Here is a 26,234-nt window from a genome sequence, read left to right on the forward strand (position 1 = left end):
GTACACACACAGTCATAGACCAGAGGGTACCCCAAACCACCAGAAAAAATTTGGGCTTGATCCGACCATGTGGAAGGAAGTTATGGCTATATACATTTCCACCAGTTGGTGGCGCTATAGAGTCTATGTACACCCAGTATAACAAACCAGAGATTGACCCAACACACCAAAAAAAATTTCAAGACAATCTGACCATGAATCAGGAAGTTACGGCAGATATACATTTCCACCAGTTGGTGGCGCTGTGTTTTGAACATGGCTTCTGGAGCGTTAAGTGCGTCCTGTCATGATAGACGTCTCCACCGAAAATCATAGTGATACGTGTAACGGGTGGCGAGGGATAATGAATTGAAACTTCTAGGTGGCGCTAGTGTGTCAATTTAGATTGGTGTCACATGGGAGCACCACCAGGGCGCTCAGGCCTGGATTAAGGCCTCACGTTTAAGATTTCAGCAGCCTGTGACCTTCTGCAGGCAAATGATGACCTTTTGATGGTCAATGGCGAAGGCTGACCATTCGCCGTGGCCACGCCCCCCACATGTGCTTTACACACATCATAGTCCATCAACTGACTTCAGCAGTCTGTCAGTCAAACTGTGTATTGACTTTGATGTACATTGCTTCAAGGCAAGGCCAGACACCAGGCAGGGCCAGATATGAAATGGTCAAAGTTTGGTGGCGTGCCACGCCCACATCCTATGGAGCGGCCCAAAATCCTTCGCAATTTAACGTGGGCCATCCGTCTAGTGTCCGTTGATGCAACAACGGACTCATTCAGTCAAACCCCCTAGGAGGAGTTCGTCGAGATACGACCCCTACATCCTCCCCCAAATGGCCGCCGCCACCTAAAATGGCCGACTTCCTGTTGGTTTTTGAACATGGGTTCTTGAGACTTTTTTGTGCGTCCTGTCACGAGTGATGTCTCCTCCGAAAATCATGCCGATACGTGCAACGGGAGGCGAGGGATAATTATTTTAAAACTTCTAGGTGGCGCTAGTGAGTCAATTTGGCTTGGTTTCATATGGGGGCCACACCAGGCCGCTCAGGCCTGGATTCTGACCCCCCCTATGAGTTTTCAAGCCCATGCGACCTTTTGCGGGCGAATGATGAGCTTTTCTATGTAAATGGCGAGGCCTGAGCATTCGCCGCCAGGCCACGCCCACCACGTGCGCTTTTCCTGCATCATGGTCCATCAACAGGCTTCACCAGGCTGTCAGGCAGTGACCTTGTGACCCTGATGTTCATCTGATGAATCTCCTGGCAGAAAAGGCCTCATGTAGATGACACGCCTTTAGCCTGTCGCCAATAGGTGGCGCTGCGACGAAATCAGGAAGTGACCTACGGGGACCTTCGGGGCGGGGCCATGATCACATGTACCAAGTATGATGAAGATCTGACCACGTGGAGCCAAGTTATTCACGTCTACAGTTACGCTCAGCGTGCAAGGTCCGGACATATGAAAATGGGCAAAATTTGGGGGCGTGCCACGCCCACATCGTATGGAATATCCCAAAATCCTTCGCAATTTAACGTCGGCCATCCGTCTAGTGTCCGTTGATGCAACAACGGACTCATTTGGTCAAACCCCCTAGGAGGAGTTCGTCGAGATACGACCCCAACTTCTGGCACGAAAAAGGCCGCCGCCATCCAAAATGGCCGACTTCCTGTTCGTTTTCCAATATGGGTTCTTGAGACTTTTTGGTCCGTCCTGTCACGATAGACGTCTCCACCAAGTTTCGTGACGATAGGTGAAACTGGTGGCGGGGGCCAATTTTTTCAAAAATTAAAGGTGGCGCTAGAGAGTCAATTTTGGAACATTGTTTTCGGGACCCCCACCAGATCGAAATTTTCGCCAGACCTGACGCGCTTGCAAAATTTGGTGAGTTTTCGGGCATGTTAAGGCCCTCAAAATGGCCGTCCTTTCGTCGGAATAATAATAATAATAATAAAAAACGGAACGATTACAATAGGGCTTTCGCACTGGTCAGTGCTCGAGCCCTAATAAAAAACGGAACGATTACAATAGGGCTTTCGCACTGGTCAGTGCTCGAGCCCTAATAATTAAAACTGCAAGCAGTGATGAGCGGGCTCGAGCACCCCGACGCGCTCGGGGGTACGCGCGGGTCGGGGGTACGCGCGGGTCGGGGTCGCGCGCGCGACCGGACGGGCGCGCGGACGCGCCGTACGAAAAACCGCGGCGAGCGGATAAGCGGTAAGGGAGTCACGGCACTTGCAATTTTCCGCCAGGAGGGGGCGACAGCGGCGGCGAGGCGGGTGCGCGGTCACGTCCCGTCCGACGCCGCGAACCGCCATAAAAAAATTCACGACGATCGGACCGCGCGGTAGGTCCTTGCGGCGGATATACGTTTCCGCCTGTGGGTGGCGCTATAGAGTGTATGCGCCCACACGGTAACGGACCGGAGGGTACCCCGAACCAACAGAAAAAATTAGGGGCCGATCCGACCGTGCGTAAGGAAGTTACGGCAGATATACCTTTCCACCAGTTGGTGGCGCTATACAGTCTATGTACACACACTGCCATAGACCAGAGGGTACCCCAGACCACCAGAAAAAATTTGGGCCTGATCCGACCATGTGGAAGGAAGTTACGGCTATATACATTTCCACCAGTTGGTGGCGCTATACAGTCTATGTACACACACAGTCACAGACCAGAGGGTACCCCAGACCACCAGAAAAAATTTGGGCCTGATCCGACCATGTGGAAGGAAGTTACGGCTATATACATTTCCACCAGTTGGTGGCGCTATACAGTCTATGTACACACAGTATAACAGACCAGAGATTGACCCAACACACCCAAAAAAATTTCAAGACAATCTGAACATGAATCAGGAAGTTACGGCAGATATACATGTCCACCAGTTGGTGGCGCTGTGTTTTGAACATGGCTTCTGGAGCGTTAAGTGCGTCCTGTCTTGATAGACGTCTCCACCGAAAATCATAGTGATACGTGTAACGGGTGGCGAGGGATAATGAATTGAAACTTCTAGGTGGCGCTAGTGTGTCAATTTAGATTGGTGTCACATGGGAGCACCACCAGGGCGCTCCGGCCTGGATTAAGGCCTCACGTTTAAGATTTCAGCAGCCTGTGACCTTCTGCAGGCAAATGATGACCTTTTGATGGTCAATGGCGAAGGCTGACCATTCGCCGTGGCCACGCCCCCCACATGTGCTTTACACACATCATAGTCCATCAACTGACTTCATCAGTCTGTCAGTCAAACTGTGTATTGACTTTGATGTACATTGCTTCAAGGCAAGGCCAGACACCAGGCAGGGCCAGATATGAAATGGTCAAAGTTTGGTGGCGTGCCACGCCCACATCCTATGGAGCGGCCCAAAATCCTTCGCAATTTAACGTGGGCCATCCGTCTAGTGTCCGTTGATGCAACAACGGACTCATTCGGTCAAACCCCCTAGGAGGAGTTCGTCGAGATACGACCCATACATCCGCCCCCAAATGGCCGCCGCCACCTAAAATGGCCGACTTCCTGTTGGTTTTAGAACATGGGTTCTTGAGACTTTTTTTGTGCGTCCTGTCACGAGTGATGTCTCCTCCGAAAATCATGCCGATACGTGCAACGGGAGGCGAGGGATAATTATTTTAAAACTTGTAGGTGGCGCTAGTGAGTCAATTTGGCTTAGTTTCATATGGGGGCCACACCAGGCCGCTCAGGCCTGGATTCTGACCCCCCCTATGAGCTTTCAAGCCCATGCGACCTTTTGCGGGCGAATGATGACCTTTTCTATGTAAATGGCGAGGTCTGAGCATTCGCCGCCAGGCCACGCCCACCACGTTCGCTTTTCCTGCATCATGGTCCATCAACAGGCTTCACCAGGCTGTCAGGCAGTGACCTTGTGACCCTGATGTTCATCTGATGAATCTCCTGGCAGAAAAGGCCTCATGTAGATGACACGCCTTTAGCCTGTCGCCAATAGGTGGCGCTGCGACGAAATCAGGAAGTGACCTACGGGGACCTTCGGGGCGGGGCCATGATCACATGTACCAAGTATGATGAAGATCTGACCACGTGGAGCCAAGTTATTCACGTCTACAGTTACGCTCAGCGTGCAAGGGCCGGACATATGAAAATGGGCAAAATTTGGGGGCGTGCCACGCCCACATCGTATGGAATATCCCAAAATCCTTCGCAATTTAACGTCGGCCATCCGTCTAGTGTCCGTTGATGCTACAACGGACTCATTCGGTCAAACCCCCTAGGAGGAGTTCGTCGAGATACGACCCATACTTCCGCCCCCAAATGGCCGCCGCCACCTAAAATGGCCGACTTCCTGTTGGTTTTAGAACATGGGTTCTTGAGACTTTTTTGTGCGTCCTGTCACGAGTGATGTCTCCTCCGAAAATCATGCCGATACGTGCAACGGGAGGCGAGGGATAATTATTTTAAAACTTGTAGGTGGCGCTAGTGAGTCAATTTGGCTTAGTTTCATATGGGGGCCACACCAGGCCGCTCAGGCCTGGATTCTGACCCCCCCTATGAGCTTTCAAGCCCATGCGACCTTTTGCGGGCGAATGATGACCTTTTCTATGTAAATGGCGAGGTCTGAGCATTCGCCGCCAGGCCACGCCCACCACGTTCGCTTTTCCTGCATCATGGTCCATCAACAGGCTTCACCAGGCTGTCAGGCAGTGACCTTGTGACCCTGATGTTCATCTGATGAATCTCCTGGCAGAAAAGGCCTCATGTAGATGACACGCCTTTAGCCTGTCGCCAATAGGTGGCGCTGCGACGAAATCAGGAAGTGACCTACGGGGACCTTCGGGGCGGGGCCATGATCACATGTACCAAGTATGATGAAGATCTGACCACGTGGAGCCAAGTTATTCACGTCTACAGTTACGCTCAGCGTGCAAGGGCCGGACATTTGAAAATGGGCAAAATTTGGGGGCGTGCCACGCCCACATCGTATGGAATATCCCAAAATCCTTCGCAATTTAACGTCGGCCATCCGTCTAGTGTCCGTTGATGCTACAACGGACTCATTCGGTCAAACCCCCTAGGAGGAGTTCGTCGAGATACGACCCCAACTTCTGGCCCAAAAACGGCCGCCGCCATCCAAAATGGCCGACTTCCTGTTCGTTTTCCAATATGGGTTCTTGAGACTTTTTGGTCCGGCCTGTCACGATAGACGTCTCCACCGAGTTTCGTGACGATAGGTGAAACTGGTGTCGGGGGCTAATTTTTTTTAAAATTCAAGGTGGCGCTAGAGAGCCAATTTTGGAACATGATATTTGAAACCCATAAAATATAAAATTTTTCGCCAGACCTGATGCGCTCGCCAAATTTGGTGAGTTTTCGGGCATGTTGAGGCCCTCAAAAAGGCCGACGGTTGGCAGAATAATAATAATAATAATAATAATTAAAACTGCGAGCAGTGATGAGCGGGCTCGAGCACCCCGACGCGCTCGGGGGTACGCGCGGGTTGGGGGTACGCGCGGGTCGGGGTCACTCGCGCGACCGGACGGGCCGTACGAAAAACCGCGGCGAGCGGATAAGCGGTAAGGGAGTCACGGCACTTGCAATTTTCCACCAGGAGGGGGCGACAGCGGCGGCGAGGCGGGTGCGCGGTCACGTCCCGTCCGACACCGCGAACCGCCATAAAAAAATTCACGACGATCGGACCGCGCGGTAGGTCCTTGCGGCGGATATACGTTTCCGCCTGTGGGTGGCGCTATAGAGTGTATGCGCCCACACGGTAACGGACCGGAGGGTACCCCGAACCAACAAAAAAAATTACGGGCCGATCCGACCGTGCGTAAGGAAGTTACGGCAGATATACATTTCCACCAGTTGGTGGCGCTATAGCGTATGTACACACACTGTCATAGACCAGAGGGTACCCCAGACCACCAGAAAAAATTTGGGCCTGATCCGACCATGTGGAAGGAAGTTACGGCTATATACATTTCCACCAGTTGGTGGCGCTATACAGTCTATGTACACACACAGTCATAGACCAGAGGGTACCCCAGACCACCAGAAAAATTTGTGGCCTGATCCGACCATGTGGAAGGAAGTTACGGCTATATACATTTCCACCAGTTGGTGGCGCTATACAGTGTATGTACACACACAGACATAGACCAGAGGGTACCCCAGACCACCAGAAAAATTTGTGGCCTGATCCGACCATGTGGAAGGAAGTTACGGCTATATACATTTCCACCAGTTGGTGGCGCTATAGAGTCTATGTACACACACAGTCATAGACCAGAGGGTACCCCAAACCACCAGAAAAAATTTGGGCTTGATCCGACCATGTGGAAGGAAGTTACGGCTATATACATTTCCACCAGTTGGTGGTGCTATAGAGTCTATGTACACACAGTATAACAAACCAGAGATTGACCCAACACACCAAAAAAAATTTCAAGACAATCTGACCATGAATCAGGAAGTTACGGCAGATATACATTTCCACCAGTTGGTGGCGCTGTGTTTAGAACATGGGTTCTGGAGCGTTAAGTGCGTCCTGTCATGATAGACGTCTCCACCGAAAATCATAGTGATACGTGTAACGGGTGGCGAGGGATAATGAATTGAAACTTCTAGGTGGCGCTAGTGTGTCAATTTAGATTGGTGTCACATGGGAGCACCACCAGGGCCCTCAGGCCTGGATTAAGGCCTCACGTTTAAGATTTCAGCAGCCTGTGACCTTCTGCAGGCAAATGATGACCTTTTGATGGTCAACGGCGAAGGATGACCATTCGCCGTGGCCACGCCCCCCACATGTGCTTTACACACATCATAGTCCATCAACTGACATCATCAGTCTGTCAGTCAAACTGTGTATTGACTTAGATGTACATTGCTTCAAGGCAAGGCCAGACACCAGGCAGGGCCAGATATGAAATGGTCAAAGTTTGGTGGCGTGCCACGCCCACATCCTATGGAGCGGCCCAAAATCCTTCGCAATTTAACGTGGGCCATCCGTCTAGTGTCCGTTGATGCAACAACGGACTCATTCGGTCAAACCCCCTAGGAGGAGTTCGTCGAGATACGACCCATACATCCGCCCCCAAATGGCCGCCGCCACCTAAAATGGCCGACTTCCTGTTGGTTTTAGAACATGGGTTATTGAGACTTTTTTGTGCGTCCTGTCACAAGTGATGTCTCCTCCGAAAATCATGCCGATACGTGCAACGGGAGGCGAGGGATAATTATTTTAAAACTTGTAGGTGGCGCTAGTGAGTCAATTTGGCTTGGTTTCATATGGGGGCCACACCAGGCCGCTCAGGCCTGGATTCTGCCCCCCCCTATGAGTTTTCAAGCCCATGCGACCTTTTGCGGGCGAATGATGACCTTTTCTATGTAAATGGCGAGGCCTGAGCATTCGCCGCCAGGCCACGCCCACCACGTGCGCTTTTCCTGCATCATGGTCCATCAACAGGCTTCACCAGGCTGTCAGGCAGTGACCTTGTGACCCTGATGTTCATCTGATGAATCTCCTGGCAGAAAAGGCCTCATGTAGATGACACGCCTTTAGCCTGTCGCCAAAAGGTGGCGCTGCGACGAAATCAGGAAGTGACCTACGGGGACCTTCGGGGCGGGGCCATGATCACATGTACCAAGTATGATGAAGATCTGACCACGTGGAGCCAAGTTATTCACGTCTACAGTTACGCTCAGCGTGCAAGGCCCGGACATATGAAAATGGGCAAAATTTGGGGGCGTGCCACGCCCACATCGTATGGAATATCCCAAAATCCTTCGCAATTTAACGTCGGCCATCCGTCTAGTGTCCGTTGATGCAACAACGGACTCATTTGGTCAAACCCCCTAGGAGGAGTTCGTCGAGATACGACCCCAACTTCTGGCACGAAAAAGGCCGCCGCCATCCAAAATGGCCGACTTCCTGTTCGTTTTCCAATATGGGTTCTTGAGACTTTTTGGTCCGTCCTGTCACGATAGACGTCTCCACCAAGTTTCGTGACGATAGGTGAAACTGGTGGCGGGGGCCAATTTTTTCAAAAATTAAAGGTGGCGCTAGAGAGTCAATTTTGGAACATTGTTTTCGGGACCCCCACCAGAGCGAAATTTTCGCCAGACCTGACGCGCTTGCAAAATTTGGTGAGTTTTCGGGCATGTTAAGGCCCTCAAAATGGCCGTCCTTTCGTCAGAATAAAAAACGGAACGATTACAATAGGGCTTTCGCACTGGTCAGTGCTCGAGCCCTAATAATAATAAACGGAACGATAACAATAGGGCTTTCGCACTGGTCAGTGCTCGAGCCCTAATAAAAAACGGAACGATTACAATAGGGCTTTCGCACTGGTCAGTGCTCGAGCCCTAATTACCTTCTGTGCTTATGACGTTATATAAACAAACTTGACTCGCCTTACAATCCCGCATCAAGTAAGGTGATTTGGGGAGGAAAATGTGACATTGTTGTTTTCAACTAGATTGGCATATGACAATAATAATGCTGGGTAAATAACCTGCTAAAAATGGTAACTACTACACGGTATTTTGACAGATGGCAGCATAACTGAAATGGGAACCAAAACTAACTATTGCTTGCACATTTAATTGTGACTTTGTCCGGGGGAATAAAGAATGGGTAATAAAGGACATGTTTCCTCCATTTGTGCATATATTTGTTTAGACTCTTTTGTTTTCATGTAAAAAATACTGTTTTCACAAACGTTAATCATTTTGTTCTGTTACTGCACCCAAAATTAGCTGAATCATGACCTTTAAACAGAACCATGATGACGGCATACAGGAATATTGCTAACAGGAATGGTACCGTTTCATAAGGTGGGAGTTTTTTAGATTTTAAAATGCACTGATTGTATCATCAAAAGAGCAACACAATTGTTAAACTGTGAAGAATACAAAAAAAAAACCTCAGTGTTTGAAACGTTAACTGAAATCTCATGAAGCAACATAAAATACCACGCATAAAAAGTGCAAGCGTTTTTAATTCAAGGTTATTGTATGTGTTTGTGCGTGTATTTTGCAAGGTCGCATTTAACACTAGGTACAGCACTCCTGAGTAAAAGAGATAAGAGGAATATTCCTGCTTCCTTTGCCCGAGGGGGTGAAAAGAGAAAAATCAAGTGAGGGACAGAGTGCTAAATAACCTCTAACATGCATTTTACTTGGAGTCACAATTGTATTGTACGTTCCACATTGCTGCTCAGACCCAGCAGACGTGTTTGCGTGCCACCAAACCTTGTCTCAACCTCCCAAATTCTTGTTTTCATAAAATGTTGACTCCACTGCTATGTACAGCAAGCACATGTTTTTGTTTAATTTGTAACGTGACTGTGTTATGTGTTATATGACTTTAGGTGACTGTGACTTGCATCAGGTAGAACAGGATTGACTGTGGCTGTAGAGCCCTTTTTGTGAGTGGAATTCTCTGCCACTCCTGGTGCAGGTATGGGTGGTTGGTTATAGGGTCATTTCGCATGTGTGTGCTTTCCGTCTGGCTCCCTTCTCTTCGGCCAGGCTCAGCAAAGCTCTGGATCCTCTCCTCACCTTTCATGAGTTGCCTCTGGAGTGTACCACTCGACCTACTGCGGCCAGTGTCTGTGGCCAAGGCCTTCATAACACACTTAGGGATGCCCTTTGATTGGGCAGGGCAAGCTCTCTGTCTTTTGGTATACGGCCTTCTTCAATCTGGTGGACAGTCTGAGGCAACAAAGTTCTTGTTGTGTTGTGAACGTGGTAGCGAAGCCAGTATATTTGGCGTTTTCTCCGCTTGTTTTTGTTGCACAATTTTTCAATGCTTTACTGCCATACATGAGTGTTCTGATGATGCAGGTGTTATCCACTGACATTCATAATGGCGTTGTTAATTTAGACTTCGCCCTTCAAAGGTTTTCCTCCCAATGTTAGCAAAGGCTGAATGGTTTCCCAGAGATGAACCCGTTTCTCAGAGGCAGAGTTGGGTGGTGGTCTGCAGAGAAAGCAAAAGACTTACCAGAATCAAACACGTTTATGTTGTTGATGTTGTAGGAGAAACAGTCTTCAGTCTGATCTGACTGCATACTAAGGAGTGTTCAGTAGTAGTCTGCACTGTGGTAGGATCAAGAGAGGCTTATTCGTCTGACTATGATCGTGACCTTGGCTGATGCCAGTGCTTGGAACGTGGGTGCATCCATGACACTTAGGTAGGAGTGTAGGAGCGGAGTTTCAACAGGAACTGTTGTCATTAATCTTGCAAACATTTGAGTGTCGAAAAAGGTCAGGAATAATAGTCAGCACCGACTCTGGCATTGCCGTCACCAAGGTGGATCAGGTCTTCTTTTTCAGGAATGTTTGATTTCTCTGAGGTTTAAGTAGAACTCATCCAGTCTTAACTGGGTCGGTCATAGTTGGTTCATAGGCACTGACCAGGGTGATAGGGCCATCAGAGGTTTGAAGGATGAGAATTGGTAAGTAGTTAAAGCGGACCCTTTCATTCATTTTCTACCGCTTATCCTCACGAGGGTCGTGGGCGTGCTGGAGACTACCCCAGGTGTCTTCAGGCGAGAGGCGGGGTACACCCTGGACTGGTGGCCAGCCACTCCCAGGGCACATATAGACAAACAACCATTCACACTCACATTCATACTTATGGACAATTTGGAGTGGCCAATTAACCTAGCATGTTTTTGGAATGTGGGGGGAAACCGGAGTACCTGGAGAAAACCCATGCATGCACGGGGAGAACATGCAAACTCCACACAGAAGGCCAAGGGTGGGATTGAACTCAGGTCTCCTAGCTGTGAGGTCTGCGCGCTAACCACTCGGACGCCGTGCAGCCTAAAGGGGACCTTTTATGCAAAATTTTGTGGACTCTGGTAGAGCAGCTTCACACAATGACTTGCACAGAAAGCTTTCTTGATCTTCCAGAGTCTGTACCTATTCCAGCTTTATTTCCTTGGCCTTCCAAATCGGTCTGTGTAATGTATTCCACCCACGTCCCACCTTCGGGCACTCCCACTCCGCAGTGATTGGTGACATTACGTGATAACACGGTGAAATCCCCACAGTGCTGCAGAGCTCATATACGCTCATATTAGGAAGTCCGGCTCGCTGTGATGTCACAGGGAGCCGGTGTTAGAAAAAACTTCCCAAACTTCTTTCAGGGCTCACTTCCAATTCTGCAATCCTCATTATCTGAAGCGTTGGCATCGTTTAACACAATTCTAGCAACATTTATAGGTCATACAAGTCCCCTTTTAAGTATTAGTTCAAACCCCCTCTCAACCATGGCCGGTAGGGTAGTTTTTGATTGCAAATGCCACTTCATTTTTTCTGTGGTTCGATGTGTTTTTCCTTACAAGAAAGTATTGTTTCTGTCCTACAGTGATGTCCACCTGTAATTGATAAAGGTCATGATTTATGAAGAAATGAATTGTCTTTGATGTCTTGAAGTTCAGCAATATAGTAATTTTATGATGGTTGGTTTTAGAACAGGTTTCATACATTTTTCTTCTGTTCTTGCCTGGTGCAATTGTTGCACACTGCTTGTTGGTGTTAACCTAATCTCCATGCATCCGATGAAGAAGGCAGGACAACAACTAATTGGTTGGAGGCTGCCCAGCTTGATGCAGACAGTGGCTCATCCAATGATCCCTCCTACTGTCAAAATCAGCCCTTGGCTCCAGCTCTACGCCAAGTGAGCACTTGGCTTATAATCAGTAGACTGCTGCTTTGTGTGTTGGTTCACCTTTGTGAAACAAAGCTGGAGTGGCCTCTCCCAGAGTGCAAATGAGAGCGGGGTTATATGAAGAACCAACTGTTACCCCTGTGGTAGGCTTCCACCTCTGTTCGCTGGTGATGGACCCAAAGGATCAATAAAACAGATCGCTGTAGGTTGTGGCACCAACAGAGCTGCAGGAGTTGCATGAAGACCTCCCCTAGACTTTCTCATCAGTGGGTGTCCTGGAAGGCAGAGGCAATTGGAATCAAGGTTTCCTTTCCATTTGGTGACTTGCCTTCTCCCATCAAGCAGTTGCACCGGACTTGGGGGGCTAAGCCACTCAAAGGCCAGGATTTTGACTTCATTGTTTAGGGTTTATTAAAACGGAAAGTATTTTTTTTAGACAGTGGGAGCTTATCCTTACTCTCACCTCCAGCAATGGCAAATCTTGGAACCATCTAGAGCAGGGGTCTCAAACTCAAAAAAAAAAAAAAAAAAATTATTAAAAACAGAAAAAAATAAAAAATACCCTAGAAAAAATTATTTTTTCCAGATTCAAATTATTTTTAATTTCGGTCGAGTGGTTAGCGCGCAGACCTCACAGTTTGGAGAGGGTTCAATTCCACCCTTGGCCATCTCTGTGTGGAGTTTGCATGTTCTCCCCGTGCATGCGTGGGTTTTCTCCGGGTACTCCGGTTTCCTCCCACATTCCAAAAACATGCTAGGTTAATTGGCCACTCCAAATTGTCCATAGGTATGAATGTGAGTGTGAATGGTTGTCTATATGTGCCCTGTGATTGGCTCGCCTCTCGCCCGAAGACAGCTGGGATAGGCTCCAGCACCCCCGCGACCCTTGTGAGGATAAGCGGTAGAAAATGAATGAATGAATGAACTTTAACCACATGTTTGATGAGCTGCTTTATCTTGTGACTTGTATTTAACGTTTTTTTCCAACTCATTTCCTGCATTTATTTGTACCCAGCGTTATAAGCCTGTAGCTTGACTGCTAATCCAATGTTGTAGTTGTTGTTGGACCAGACAGCGCATTGACAGGGCCTTATTTATTGATTTGGACACAAACACCGCTATACTCACCAGAGACAGGTGGACTGGCACTTAGCGGCTGAAATAAAGCGCCTATAGTTGGTTTCCTGAGCTCGGAGCTTGGACTTTCAGAGCAGTGCAGCGCAGTGACGGCGGTGATCTCAGTCATGGATGATGAGAGGAAAAAGCAAAATGGGCGGGGCAAAATTGAGTCAATTGGTTCCGGTGTGCATACAGCTTTAAGCTGTCATTTCTGGGTACATGGGATCATACAGCATCCATATCAAACTCGTGCAGGCCGCGCTAACATTAAACTCTCATATCAAGGCAGGGGCCTCAAACTAGCATCATGTGGGCCGCAATTGGCCCGCGGGCCACAGGTTTGAGACCCCAGATATAGAGGAAGTTAAATTTCCTGTAGAACCTGCAGAAGCATCATTACTTGTATTTGACTGTTATATTATTTTATTTTATGTTTGTTTATTTTATGTGCTTTGACTTTACACGACTGTAGGGAATGCTACATGACTTGACGTGTCTGTTATGTTTATGACTTTTTGTGATTGTTCTATTTACATATATATATATATATATATATATATATATATATATATATATATATATATATATGCGCGACTATATGTTGCATGTGTAATGAGGATGTTGTGGATATCAGACGAGTTCATCAGGCCATATGTTAATGTATGTTTGTTTTTCTTCCCCACCTCCTTGTGTTTGTTCCCAGTAGCAGGTTCCCCTCGGAGCCCCATCAGTAAGACCACACTGACTCTAATCAGTGTGATCAGCTGTGTCATCAGCCTGGTTTACTGCTCTCACCTGTCCTGCAACCTGTCAGTACGTGTCATCCTACACGTGCCGGAGCACCTCATCGCTGACGGTAAGGCTTTCACACCAACCCTCTGAACTTGGATTGCCTTTGTGCATGCAATCATAACCCTTCTACTGCGGACTTTCTGACCATGAACTGACTCGAAACCACTTTCACTTTGCATGTTCCTTTGCGGCTGTGTCGTTACGTCACAGGCATTAAGTAGAGTTGCTTGGACAGATATAACAAAGACAATAAAAATAGCTGATCAGAGTTTCAATTATTTGGAAGAACAATCTTGTAGTTATTAGAAAACCCTGGGAGTTGCTTGATATCATCGCTTAAATTAAAGCTATTTATGTATGCTTTAGATGTACCAGGTAGCTTTTAAGTGAACAAATAAGTAGATAAGAACAAGGGTTGGTATATATATATAATATATATATATTATTTTCCATGACTGTATATAACAAATATGAGATGTATTTTTTTCCCTCGAAATATACAGTATATAGCATATTTACCAAATATCAAAGTGGCCATTGCATCCTTTAATTTGTCATTATGTGGCTCTCGCTGGACAATGTTTGAACCAATGTCAATGTTCACGCTAAATTTAAGTATGAAAATGCAATTATAAGGCATTCAAAAGACACATTCATATATGCTGTGAATGATACATATTATTCTATACTGGTCATTAGGTGTCGGTAATGTTCAGTGGGGGACACAAATTCCAGATTTAATTGTCGTAACAGATTTTTATTACATGTTTTAAATCTAACATATACAAAATGAATAAAGCATAAAAATAAATAAAGCACAATAAATGCTAATAAAAGCACAATTAATTCATTTATCTTATTATGTAATACTATATAGGGTAATGGCTGCAAGGTGAGCGAGTGGTTAGCCTCACAGCTAGAGGACCCGAGTTCAATTCCACCCTCGGCCTCTCTGGGTGGAGTTTGCATGTTCTCCCCGTGCATGCGTGGTTTTCCTCCTACATTCCAAAAACAAGTTAGGTTAATTGGTGACTCCAAATTGTCCATAGGTATGAATGTGGCTCTCGCTGGACAATATTTGGACACCCCTGGCATAATTAGACATTAAAAAGCCAGCATTTGCTAATTAATGCAAATTCTGTCTGGGGACAAAAAAAAAGAAGCAATGTTGAAATAACATGCAGCCAGGTCAGGAGATTCAAAGTTCACCACTTGACAAGCCAGTTGATCAGCCATCATCGGGAGTCGAGTGAGAACCTGGGGGTGTGGGGCAGCGAGGGGGACACATCCAGCTGGGCACCCCTGTGGCGCCTTGTTAAAGGAAAGGGAAAACTCCCCAGGAACTGACTTTGAAGCACCTCACGTCACATTGGAAAAGGGATATGATTCCATATGGGGTTGCTGAGGTGGTGTTTTTCTACAGCACGAACCAAGCCTCTAAATGAGTGCAGGGAGAGCAGAATAGAATGAATAGGAGTTGATCTGTGGCTTTGCTTTGTCTGGGAGAGAAAAGGTAAATAGCAGGTCAGGTAGCGCTTTGTCGTGTGAGACAACACAACACGTGCGTTCTCAAACATCAAATCACACAGAGGCCAGGTCACAAAGACCCCCCCCCCCCCCCCCCCCCCCCCACAGGGAGTCTTCCATCACCTCTTGTGTTTCCTGGTTTGTTTGAACTTCCTTCTGCAGGCCATGTGATGAAATGTAAAATGATGAAGAAAGTGCAGCACTACTTGATGTATTACTTGCGCATATGGCCATTTTTAGCGGTCATGTGAGCGAGCTGGCAGATGTGATGCATGATAGAGCGACCGGCCTCACTCATCTATCATCTGTGGTCTGATTTGATTGTGCGAGCGGCTGCTTTCCAGGTTATACACTCGCCCGCCAGGGTAACATTAAAATTCAAGAGACTTGTCCAAGGAGGGGAACTTTTAAAGGAGAGATGAAAGATAGCGAATTCGCCTGTTGAATTACAAAACCACGATCGATTTAGAATGTTTCCATAAATGCCTTCACAATCTTCTCGGGCTTGATTTGATGTCACGCTGAATCAAATGATGAATCTAAGCTATTCGTGCAAGCAGCTGGCCTCACGTCTGCCCACAAATGCCATGAAGACAAAATGACTTTCTTTACTGTTCACACAGAGATAAGTCAATGTAGTTTATGATAACAATATTTCCTCCTATTCAGGCACATGGCAACACAAATGACAAACTTTTTTTTCTGATTAACCTGGAGATAGGGCTGCACGGTGGTCGTGCCGAGAGTGGAATTGAACTCTGGTCTCCTAGCTGTGAGGTCTGCGCGCTAACCAGTCGTCCAACGTGCAGCCCAGAAAAAGAAAATAATAATTCAAATTACAAATAACTGGGATCTTACCGTTTATCTCTGTATACTACATTTATGTATTTAATACAGGATTTAAAGTCGTCCCTCGCACCTTGTGGTTCAAATTTTGCAGCAAGTTTCTGGCTAAATTAAGCATTTTCAAGCATGAAAATGCAAATATAAGGCTTTCAAAAGACACATTAATAGATGCTGTGGTTATGAGGTATGAATGTGAGTGTGAATGGTTGTTTGTCTATATGTGCCCTGTGATTAGCTGGCCACCAGTCCAGGGTGTACCCCACCTTTCTCCCACATGTCACTTTGTACTAAGTAGGGATGTTTCGATCAGGATGTTATGCTGCCCATATGTCCCTGGTAAGGTCTCCCAAGGCAAACTGGTCCGAAATGATGGGCCAGACCAAGAGTGGGTTAGAAGACCCTTTGTACAAACACAATAGGCAGTACCACACTGGACGTGAGATAGAGGGACCTCACCCTGAGGAAACGGGTTGCAGGCGAGCACATGGTGATTGGGGCCCAACCGAAGAAGCCACACGGGACCTCCCCTCGTAGACCCCTGCGGGGGCAAGCGTGTTTTGAAAGGTGCCTGGTCTATCTGGTCTTCTATCTGGTCCAAATCTGGTTCTTGGGACACTTCTTATTACTTGCCCACATGTGTGTGTGAGAGGTTGAGGTATTCCGACTACACAAAGTCGGATTCAACCCTTTTCTGGAACCAAACACATAGTCGGACTCTGCTCAACGGAGTTCTGGAATCAAACTCCTCGAGCGTTGTTGTCAGTCATTGGTGAATCGATAAGGTGGCACTGTGGTCTGTTATTCTACTTGGTCTTAGTTTGGGAAATAGTTTGGGAAATAAACTCAAACATCGTGTCTATGAAGGCATGTATTACTGTAATCTATTATTAATGGTTGTGAATGATAGGCACATTTCCAAAGTTTTTCAGCTGGTCTAAAAAGTTTCATCAGGAGTGTTTTTTTGGGATTTTCTTTTCCAAGCTATCTGCAATGTTTCTTCTGTGCAGCATCGCTCTGATGTGCCTCCTCCATTCTCAGGGTCGAGGTTCATTTTGCTCCAGGGAAGCCAATTGGATGCCTCTGACTGGCTGAACCCAGCACAGATCTTACTATACCACCAACAGAATGCAAGCGGGCCGTGGGTGAAGGAACTGTGTGGACGGCGCCTGCTGGACCCGTGTGAACACCAATGCGACCAAGAGACAGGTCAGCTGTTGCATACAGTCACATGATATCTCATATACACCGTTTATTGAAAAAAATCAAAATAAACAGTCAGGTTTTCACTGAATAACGGTTGACATAAATGAAAAGAAGTTGATTTTGATGTATAGTCGATCCCCACTACTTTGGTGAAAAATTACCAGGAATACAAAGAAAAAAAACAAACATTTTCAAATGTATGCCTGATACGCCCCGTCTCCTGGCAAAATAATCAACTTCGCATTGGCAGGCCTAGTCTTATATTGATGCTTTTCTTGCTCCTAACTCCCTTAACATCATCAACCAGCTCCCCCCGGGTCCCTGTCAATCATCCTTACCCCTTCAGGTGATATCTTGCATGGAGCTCAAAGCCAGGGTGGTTGACTGTTTTTTTTGGATTTTTTTCCATTTATCAATAATTGCACCAGTAGTTCTCTCTTTCTCAGCAACCTTCTTCATGCTCTTGTAGTCCAGTCAGGTCATGTGCAGGTCTATAATCAGGTCAGCTTTGAGACAGGTGTTTTTTATTCACATAAAAAGCTAAGATTAGGAGTACTTTTCTTAAAGGAGTGCTTGGACACTCTGTGGGGGGGTCATAGTACTTGGGTAGTAACCTCTATCAAATACAAATTAATGTTTTTGGTGATTTCTTTCACATTGTGTTGCACTATTTTAAAACATGGGTGATTCTCCTTCCATGAAACACAGACTACAGTGAAGTCATGACGTTATAACTATATAAAAATATACTACAAACTAGCGATTGGAAACTCAATTCCTTGTATTCGAGTCACTTACTAAGGTGAATCAAAGACTTGATACAGTTGAGTCAGGTATCACAACGCACATGCCGAAAAAAAAAAATGGAGACTTGCATATATATTCATGGAAACACGTCATTGCAATGGTTGGACCGTCATACAAATACATTTGGATGTGGAAGATCCGTGCAGCCAAGACAACAAATTATTTTCAATAAATTGGCTGCACAGTGTCCTAGTGGTTAGAGCACAGACCTCACAGCTAGGAGACCTGGGTTCAATTCCACCCTCGGCCATCTCTGTGTGGAGTTTGCATGTTCTCCCCGTGCATGCGTGGGTTTTCTCCGGGTACTCCGGTTTCCTCCCACCCTTGTGGGACCCTTGTGAGGATAAGCGGTAGAAAATGAATGAATGACTGAATGAATGCTATAATGGTCAAATACAATCAAAAGTATATTTTTGGCCTTGTACTCCTGAAACTTACTTCTTTTTGAGATCTTTTTTGGACTGTATACTGGTTGGGACAGTTCCATGCGGAACATTAATTAGGCCTTGTTCTCTCTTGCCCCTTCCAATATGGCGGTGACGTTGATGTACAGTATGAGTCATCACTCAATGTGGCGTCTCCATCACCAGAGAAATTTGCACATGCACAACAAGTCCACCTACCCTACCCACAAAATTTGTGAGCCCAGCTGAACACTGAACTATGTAGACTTTTTTTTTGTTGTTCCTGGAACAACTTGGTAAAATTTGTGTTCAATTAAAATACATTATTGCTTAAACTATATTAGGAAAGCAGGAAGTGAACAAATGTAACAGTTACTGATTGTAAAAGTACCAGATGGAGGGGTAGGATTTAATAAGCTTTGCTTCTTCCTACTCCTTTTGGACATGTGGAACTAGGAACTGATTATGGGATGCATTCAATTGTAATCTGCATGTTCAAATGAAATAAAACCATTACCATAATTTCTTGTTTATTTATTTTTATTTAGGGTATAGATTCTGTGATATTTTCATGAAAGACTCTTTCATGTACGTAGTCTCCATCTGTGAAGTGCTTCCTCCTCCTTCCGCTCCCCGGTGCAGTGAGTCTGCTACAACACTAGCAGCTGCAGTTGAGTGTGGATCCTTCATCCACTCCTTAAATTATGTTTGCTCTTCTCAACCTTCCGTAGTAGTTCCCAAATTGCTCCCTTACGCCCGTCTGCAGTTGGTTTTTTTTTTTTTTTCAGAGAAAGCTGAGCGCTTGTTTTGAAAATGGCATTCATCTTGACATTTTCTGTTGTTTGCTAATTTCTTGCAGCATATAACAAGCAAAATAACATGTCCATTCAGGATTAGACATTTTCTGCTAACATTTTTATTTTTAGGTACAAATCCATAGTTATAAGTTTCCATGGGGGCAGCACACTCTCAAGACGTCTCCTTCCCCTTCGCTTGGTCATTCAATCAGCAGTCAGAATGCAGTGTAGATGCATTGACGGAATGCACATTTAAAAATGCACTTAAAAAAATAAATTATAGTAGAGTCAGCATGGGAACAGCAACAAGGGGGGCTGAAGGTTGCTGACCACTAGATCATAAACAAAATGTACCGTACAGTACTTGTACACATCATATCAATGATTGGACATTTTAGTTGTATTTGAGCTGACAGTAATTGTCCAACCTATTGTAATTGCAGGGAGAAAAGCACATTTAAAGAGGCAGAAGCATCTTATTTTGCATTCATGATTTAGGAGCCTAACTCTCTGTGGCATCCTCGTTAATGTGACCTTTCCATGACTGAGGAAAGCTACATCTCAAAGTTGACCGTGTCGTGAGAATATGTTATACTTGTACACACGGCCAAAACCAACTTCTCAATATTCCAAGCCGGCAATTTTGAAATCTGTTTTGATATTTAGCACATTTTCCCAAAGCGTATTTGTGATAATACCACGGCGGAAGTCTGCCTGCTTGTCGGCATGGCTTGTGTGCACATGTGCAGGAGCTGTAGGGAGATTGCCGAGCTGCTATAGATAGCTTAAGTCCAATCCTCTTTTCTGCTAGAAAAGATACTGATGAGAGCTGAGATGGGCTGTGGAAACATCTGTGCTGCTTCTGCAAGACCTTGAAAGATGCTGGATGCTTGAACACGTAACTAGGCTGTTATGCTGCACCATTCTGGCAGAAATGTCAGGCACTTTTTTTTTTTTTTGCTTGGAATTGAGATTGCAATTCGCTAGAATGTTTTTTTTTTTCTCATGGACACCATGTTTTGTGTTTCATATACAATTCAACACTAGTCATTCCATTAATTACGGTGGATATGAGTATATCGTCCACTTAATTAATTGTAGAGCCTCAATTGCCAATATGTATGAATGTGATCGTGAAATGTCTTTGTGTACCTTGTGATTGACTGTTATCAAGCTTTTATGATGAACTGCCGGATAATAATGCTAATAAGATACTCAATAGATGCCACTGTTTAAATGATTCCATCACATGAATGACATTTGTTGCACCCCCATGCCTTGCGGTCAAAATGCTATGGTAGGATGGATGGCATTCATTTTTTAGATACCACCAACATTTTATAGCAATGAGGCAAATAGCCAATGACTTATGGCAGCGTCCCCCTTTTGGAGATAAAATGATCTTCAGCCCCAAGTTTGACATACGTGCTTGTGATGGCTGTGTTTTTACGACAATCTTGGGAATATTCAAGTGAAATTGTTCTATTTGACCTTGTGGAAAGGAAAATATGACACAGCCACACAAACCTTTCCATTTAGTTTGGAAAGAGCAGACTTCAAACTGTGTATTAAAATGGTAAACATTAGTCAAGTAAAACTCTGTTTATGATTGTAATGCTCACCATAATTTTGTCATTGTTGTCAAGTTTGTCATTTGTAAGCGCTTTAAAAAAACATGCAACCACTTTTCTATTGGTGGAAAAAAGCTCATCAATCAATCAAAGCCTGAACATCCATTTTGCTGCTGAGAGTGACTACATTTATTTACTTGTTTATATGAAGGGTTTGCTTGCATTAGATATTTTTAAAACCGACTCATGTTTTAGACATTTGGGTCATTGCAGATGAAAAAAAAACTGAAAAAAACAACCAAACAAAAACAAATGTATTAACTGTACAGTCACACAAGGTACAAAAAAAAAAAAACAACGAAATCAACCAATGCAAGATTCAGTCCTTAAAATAATATATAAAAGGTAAACACAAATGTACCTCATCAACAGCACTGCATCGATTCCTTTCTTTTGGTCATGCCACACAGCTTATTCCTGGGCAGACATCTTGGAGCATGATATTAACTGTTCATTGGTCAATAAAAACATACATTTGGCAGCAGGAACGGGAAGTCAAACAGATACAACCTAATGAAACAAATAATAATAAAACTAAAGTAAATAAAAAAAACATGTAAATTAAAAAAATATATACGTATGTATAAAAATTGTTTTATAATAAATACTTGTACCATTAAAAATTCAGTCTAAGCTCCGGATTAAATATCAATGACATGAAGAAACTGCTGGACAGTATTGATAAATGACTGAATGACTGCACTTCCTTTTGACAGGAGAATGCCTTTGCCTCAATGGATACATGAAGGACCCGGTCCACCAGCATCTTTGCATCCGGAGTGAGTGGGGGCCCAATCAGGGGTAAGTTAACATTGCCACCTACTTTTGGTTCCTGCTTGCTCATGATCAGTCAAAAAAAAAGGAAGCCAAGAAATCGGGAGGGTAGGGAGAGCAATAAAGCATTCTCATTCAGATTCACCTCAAACATATCAACCCCACCCAGTGGTTTATTTGGTCTCAAGAAGTGTTGACAATATTATCATATATTATCATATATAGTGTCAGTTTGTGGGGCAATCAACCTGCATTCTTTTGGGACTCAATATAAATGTTTTTTTCATTGTACAATTTTTTTAATTTTATGTTAAAATATCGTCTTGTTCTTGTTGGACTCCTACTGACTGCTATCTACTTCTACTTGTTACTCACCTACAGATCCATACTTCTTATTCCAATCTTATATGGAAATGTGTTTATTTGTAATTTAACAGGAGTTACACGGACTGCTTTGTTTATACCATCTTGATCATTCATACCAAAGAAATCCTAAAGTATTTGCAGCCACTCGATGTCTCGCTTTTTCCTTTCCTCTGATCCATTCTTTTATCATCACAGTCCTTGGCCTTACACCATCTTCCAGCGTGGTTTTGATCTTGTCATGGGAGAGCAACCCTCTGATCGCATTTTCAGGTAAGGCACACCTCAGAAAAGTAAATTTTGCAGGCAGGAAAAAATGGATCATTCCGAATGTCTGTTTTGTATAGTAGTGAAAAGTTATGTCTCGCTCGTACCTTCACTTTTCATTGTTGTTTAGGAAATGTAGAAGATCCACTTTTTCTGTTGCTCTGTTTTGAATGAGTTTATTGTTTTTATGCTTTTAGCATATCAGTGGCACTGACCAGTCAGTGCATCAGTCATTATTAAGATTGTATGTAATTGGTCTACGGACATTACAAATGAGATGACTATTGTTTCATGTACACAGCAGACGGGGTAAACAGTTGTCTGTTGGGTTGAGTGAGGTTCCGGCCAAAAGTTCAACATTTCGAGTTGTTTAGTTGGTGTGGCCAATGCATCCATGCTAACCAAATGTAACTCGAAGCAAAAACTGCACTGAATTGTACTCATCATTTACAGTTGTTATGTGGAACAATTCTCAATGTGTGATTAAATCATATATATCACATGATAAACCGTTCCACTAAAAAGCTCATCATGGGAAATGTGTGTTCATATTTCACATAACAGAACCATTTTTGTATGATTTGTATTGGCTTCTGTCCATTTTTTATTTGACTGGTCAACATTTGTGTTTAAGCAAGTCTACAGATATAATTGCGTCTAGGAATGCTGTATATTATCAAAAATTCAACAAATTACACTTTCCAATTCCAATTTCCAATAGAATTAAAGCATTACTTCATGCACAGAACAGCACAGTATTGAGTTATTTTGCAGTCTCAGCAAAATATGGCGATGTTTACGCTCCATGCTCTCAATGGAAGATCCCAATAGCATTATCATCACTATCACATTTTTATGCTTATATAATAATCAGTACCGATTATTATCGCACATCCCTAATAATAATAATAATAATAATAATAATATAATAATAACACTGTTGTAGCAAAAACCCATTCAAGTCCAATTGCAGCTCTGAACCCCTGATGTGCAGTTCCTGTCCTTTACACATCTGGAACACATTTATGGCAACACGCATGATGACAAGTGTTATTTATTATTTTCTCTGATTATATCTGCTGTATTTGTTATTACCCACATTTAACTATATCAGTCTTATTTTATATCTGGGGGTGCTAATATTGTTTAAAAATGCATTTAGAAGGTCATCAACAGGTTTTCTACACTCTAACTACAAAAATATGTATATCATGTGTAAAGGAAGAATCCTACTTCACAGGAATTCACTTATCACTGTTGTGTCTGGAAGCAGTTGGCATTATAAGAGCGGGATTGTACAGGCTTGCACGATTAGAATAGATCCAAGATGGCTGCCTCGGTTACTTTCTCTCTAGTTCTCCAGTTTCTGATGTTGTTAAGATTGTGACTATGGATATTCTCATTGTTGGGACTATTCAGAGTTGTCCTCATTCGGATCACAAGAGCACAATGGAACCTATCCCAACTGTCTTTGTGCAAGAGGGATACAACCTGGACTGGAGAATCTGAATCACAATCTGAACAGTCCAATTACGATGGATTTAAGTTCCCGCTGGTCACATACAGCATAGAACAACGAAAAACAATGAACGTTTCTCTAGCGTTTTCACTGAACCAGAGATGTTTACAGAGATTTTAGTGAATGCAGCAGCAGATCTCATGGATTTTTTTAGAAGGAAAACTGTTTAAAATCATGTTACAGCACTCAACTGCGTTCCCGTCTTGTCCATCTCGCCAACGTTGACTCTCCTGATTGATGAATTGCTGCTTCTCTCCAACAGCAACACAACCTTTTACCAAACCCGGACACTGTAACATCATACATCCGTTTATGTGAGGATGTACAACAACAAACAGGGAAAACTCAGGCAGCTCCATTCAGCCAAGGAAAATGCTTCCAGGAGGGGGGGTCGTACCCAGGCCTGAAATTTTAAACATTTTAAACCAGGGTGTCCAAGCTGCAAAGGTCTGCACTCAGAAACTGAAAGAAGAAATACAGAAAATGTCTGTCTTTGACCCAGCAACAGTGTGGAAAAGGCTTGTTAAACCATGACTGACTACAGGAAACATCCGCCCTCCCCAGGCGGTGGCAAGCAAAAGGCCGACGATGACCTGAATGATTTTTACTGACTTACATACGTCTTCTCTTTCCTCTGACTGCTGGCTATTAAAAAAAGGGTTTAAGTGGCTGTTAACACGTGCTGTGGTCCCCCCACTTAAAATTCCAATAACAGGGAATTGAGGTATTGCAGCTGCTTACATGGTTTGACATGACATTGTAAAAAATATATATTCACAACCTCCTACGTTATGAAACTATTGACATGACAGCTGACATGACCTGTTTCAGAAAACAGTTTAGTTTCCAAATCAATTTAGGAAAGAGCTAAGAGCTTTTCAACAAATAATTGTACCCTGCCACTTAAGAGTAAACCGCATGGAGGTGGCAAGCTGCCAACTTTGCATTTTATTTCTTCTTTTTCTACCCATAAGCTTTTAAATGAGGTAAAAAGTGTTCTATACCTTTTTGTTCTTGACCATATCCCTAAGTGATGCATTAGAAACAGTTGGGATTTTTTCAAGATATGCTGTGTCATTGTGTGATTTCTTTTTATATTTCATAGCATTTTTTATGACTTATTTATTTAATGTTTTTCAACAACTAGTCAGACATGAAAACATTGCAAAACTGGTCATTTAATAACAAAGTTGGTGAGAACACTTAAAAGTCTAACATGTCAAGCCTCCTTTTGTTATCTAATCTACAGTATGTAGTTCAATAGCACTGTGTCTATTAGTACACAATTACAACATGTACTATTTTACAAAACTTGAAATTTAATTTGATATTTTAGAGTAATACAGGTACACCCAGGTGAAAAACTTCATTATTTATTTCAGAATATATTATACAGGTGCTTTACACACAGAGTGACACATTTCAAACTTATGTCTTGAAATGTTGATGTTGTGGCTTATAGATCATGAAAGTCCAAAATGCAGTGTCTCAGAAAATTAGAATATTACATAAGATCAATGAAAAAAATCATATTCTAAATATGTCAGAATTCTGACACGTATGTTCATTTATATGCGCTCTATACTAGCTTGGCCTACCTTTTGCATGAATTACTGCATCAATGCAGTGTGTCCAGTTGTTAGTGCGCAGACCTCACACCTAGGAGACCCGGGTTCAATTCCACCCTCAGCCATCTCTGTGTGGAGTTTGCATGTTCTCCCAGTTTCCTCCCACATTCCAAAAACATGCTAGGTTAATTGGCGACTCCAAATTGTCCATAGGTATGAATGTGAGTGTGAATGGTTGTTTGTCTATATGTGCCCTGTGATTGGCTGGCCACCAGTCCAGGGTGTACCCCGCCTCTCGCCCGAAGACAGCTGGGATAGGCTCCAGCACCCCCGATTCACTCATTTTAGATCTATTTAACAATTGTAAGGCTTTAATAGGGTGTGTCAAGTATTGAAATTCAACATTATTAATAAAAAAACAAGCGAGGGAAATATCGCTATCAGGCTGTTAGCCTTACAAATGCTATGGGAAGTAACTTGGTATATTTGTCACAAAAACAAAATATGCTAATAAGCAACTCAATAAATATCGCAGTTTTATTGATTATCAAAGAATATATGCTCTTTTATTCAATTATAAGTACTTTTGTGCAACACAGAGAAGAGTCAAGTTAAGAATATATTTAGCATGAACAACTTAACATATTCTATAGGTAATGTCACACATCTTTCACATTAATTAACAGTATTTTATAAAAATATCACACGTGTTCTGTGTGTTACATCCACCATCATTTTATTTTAAGCATGGAAAACCATTGTCCTGTGTTAGCAATATTGATGTTAAATCTGTTCTGAGATTTTAGTTTTTGCAGCTAGCATCAAATTGATTTGTCGATTTGTCTGCCATTATTCTGTATTTGAAGAGCTTGCAACCAAAAGGCGCTAAATCCAATTTTCACTAAGTTGCATGTTTTTCATGAGTTTAATAGACCTCTGTCATGTGTATCCAAATCACATATTTT

General features: G+C 43.9%; 1 protein-coding gene across 5 annotated transcripts in view; it reads left to right on the forward strand.

Annotated features, from left to right (window-relative positions):
* Positions 1-26,234, forward strand: part of astn1 (astrotactin 1) — a 275,092-nt gene that overhangs the window by 83,223 nt on the left and 165,635 nt on the right. For 3 of the 5 annotated variants that reach the window (XM_058065281.2, XM_058065285.2, XM_058065286.2), the window contains 4 exons: positions 13,478-13,627; positions 16,975-17,142; positions 21,495-21,579; positions 22,114-22,188. In XM_058065281.2, the coding sequence (XP_057921264.2) occupies positions 13,478-13,627; positions 16,975-17,142; positions 21,495-21,579; positions 22,114-22,188 (478 nt within the window). Of the gene's footprint in view, positions 1-13,474; positions 13,628-16,974; positions 17,143-21,494; positions 21,580-22,113; positions 22,189-26,234 lie in introns of all 5 variants that reach the window. The other 2 variants (XM_058065280.2, XM_058065284.2) reach the window with 1 other exon arrangement.

This window comes from Doryrhamphus excisus, linkage group LG11 (assembly GCF_037039965.1).
Source record: "Doryrhamphus excisus strain RoL-2023G ecotype Guam linkage group LG11, RoL_Dexc_Guam_v1.1, whole genome shotgun sequence".
Taxonomy (NCBI): domain Eukaryota; kingdom Metazoa; phylum Chordata; class Actinopteri; order Syngnathiformes; family Syngnathidae; genus Doryrhamphus; species Doryrhamphus excisus.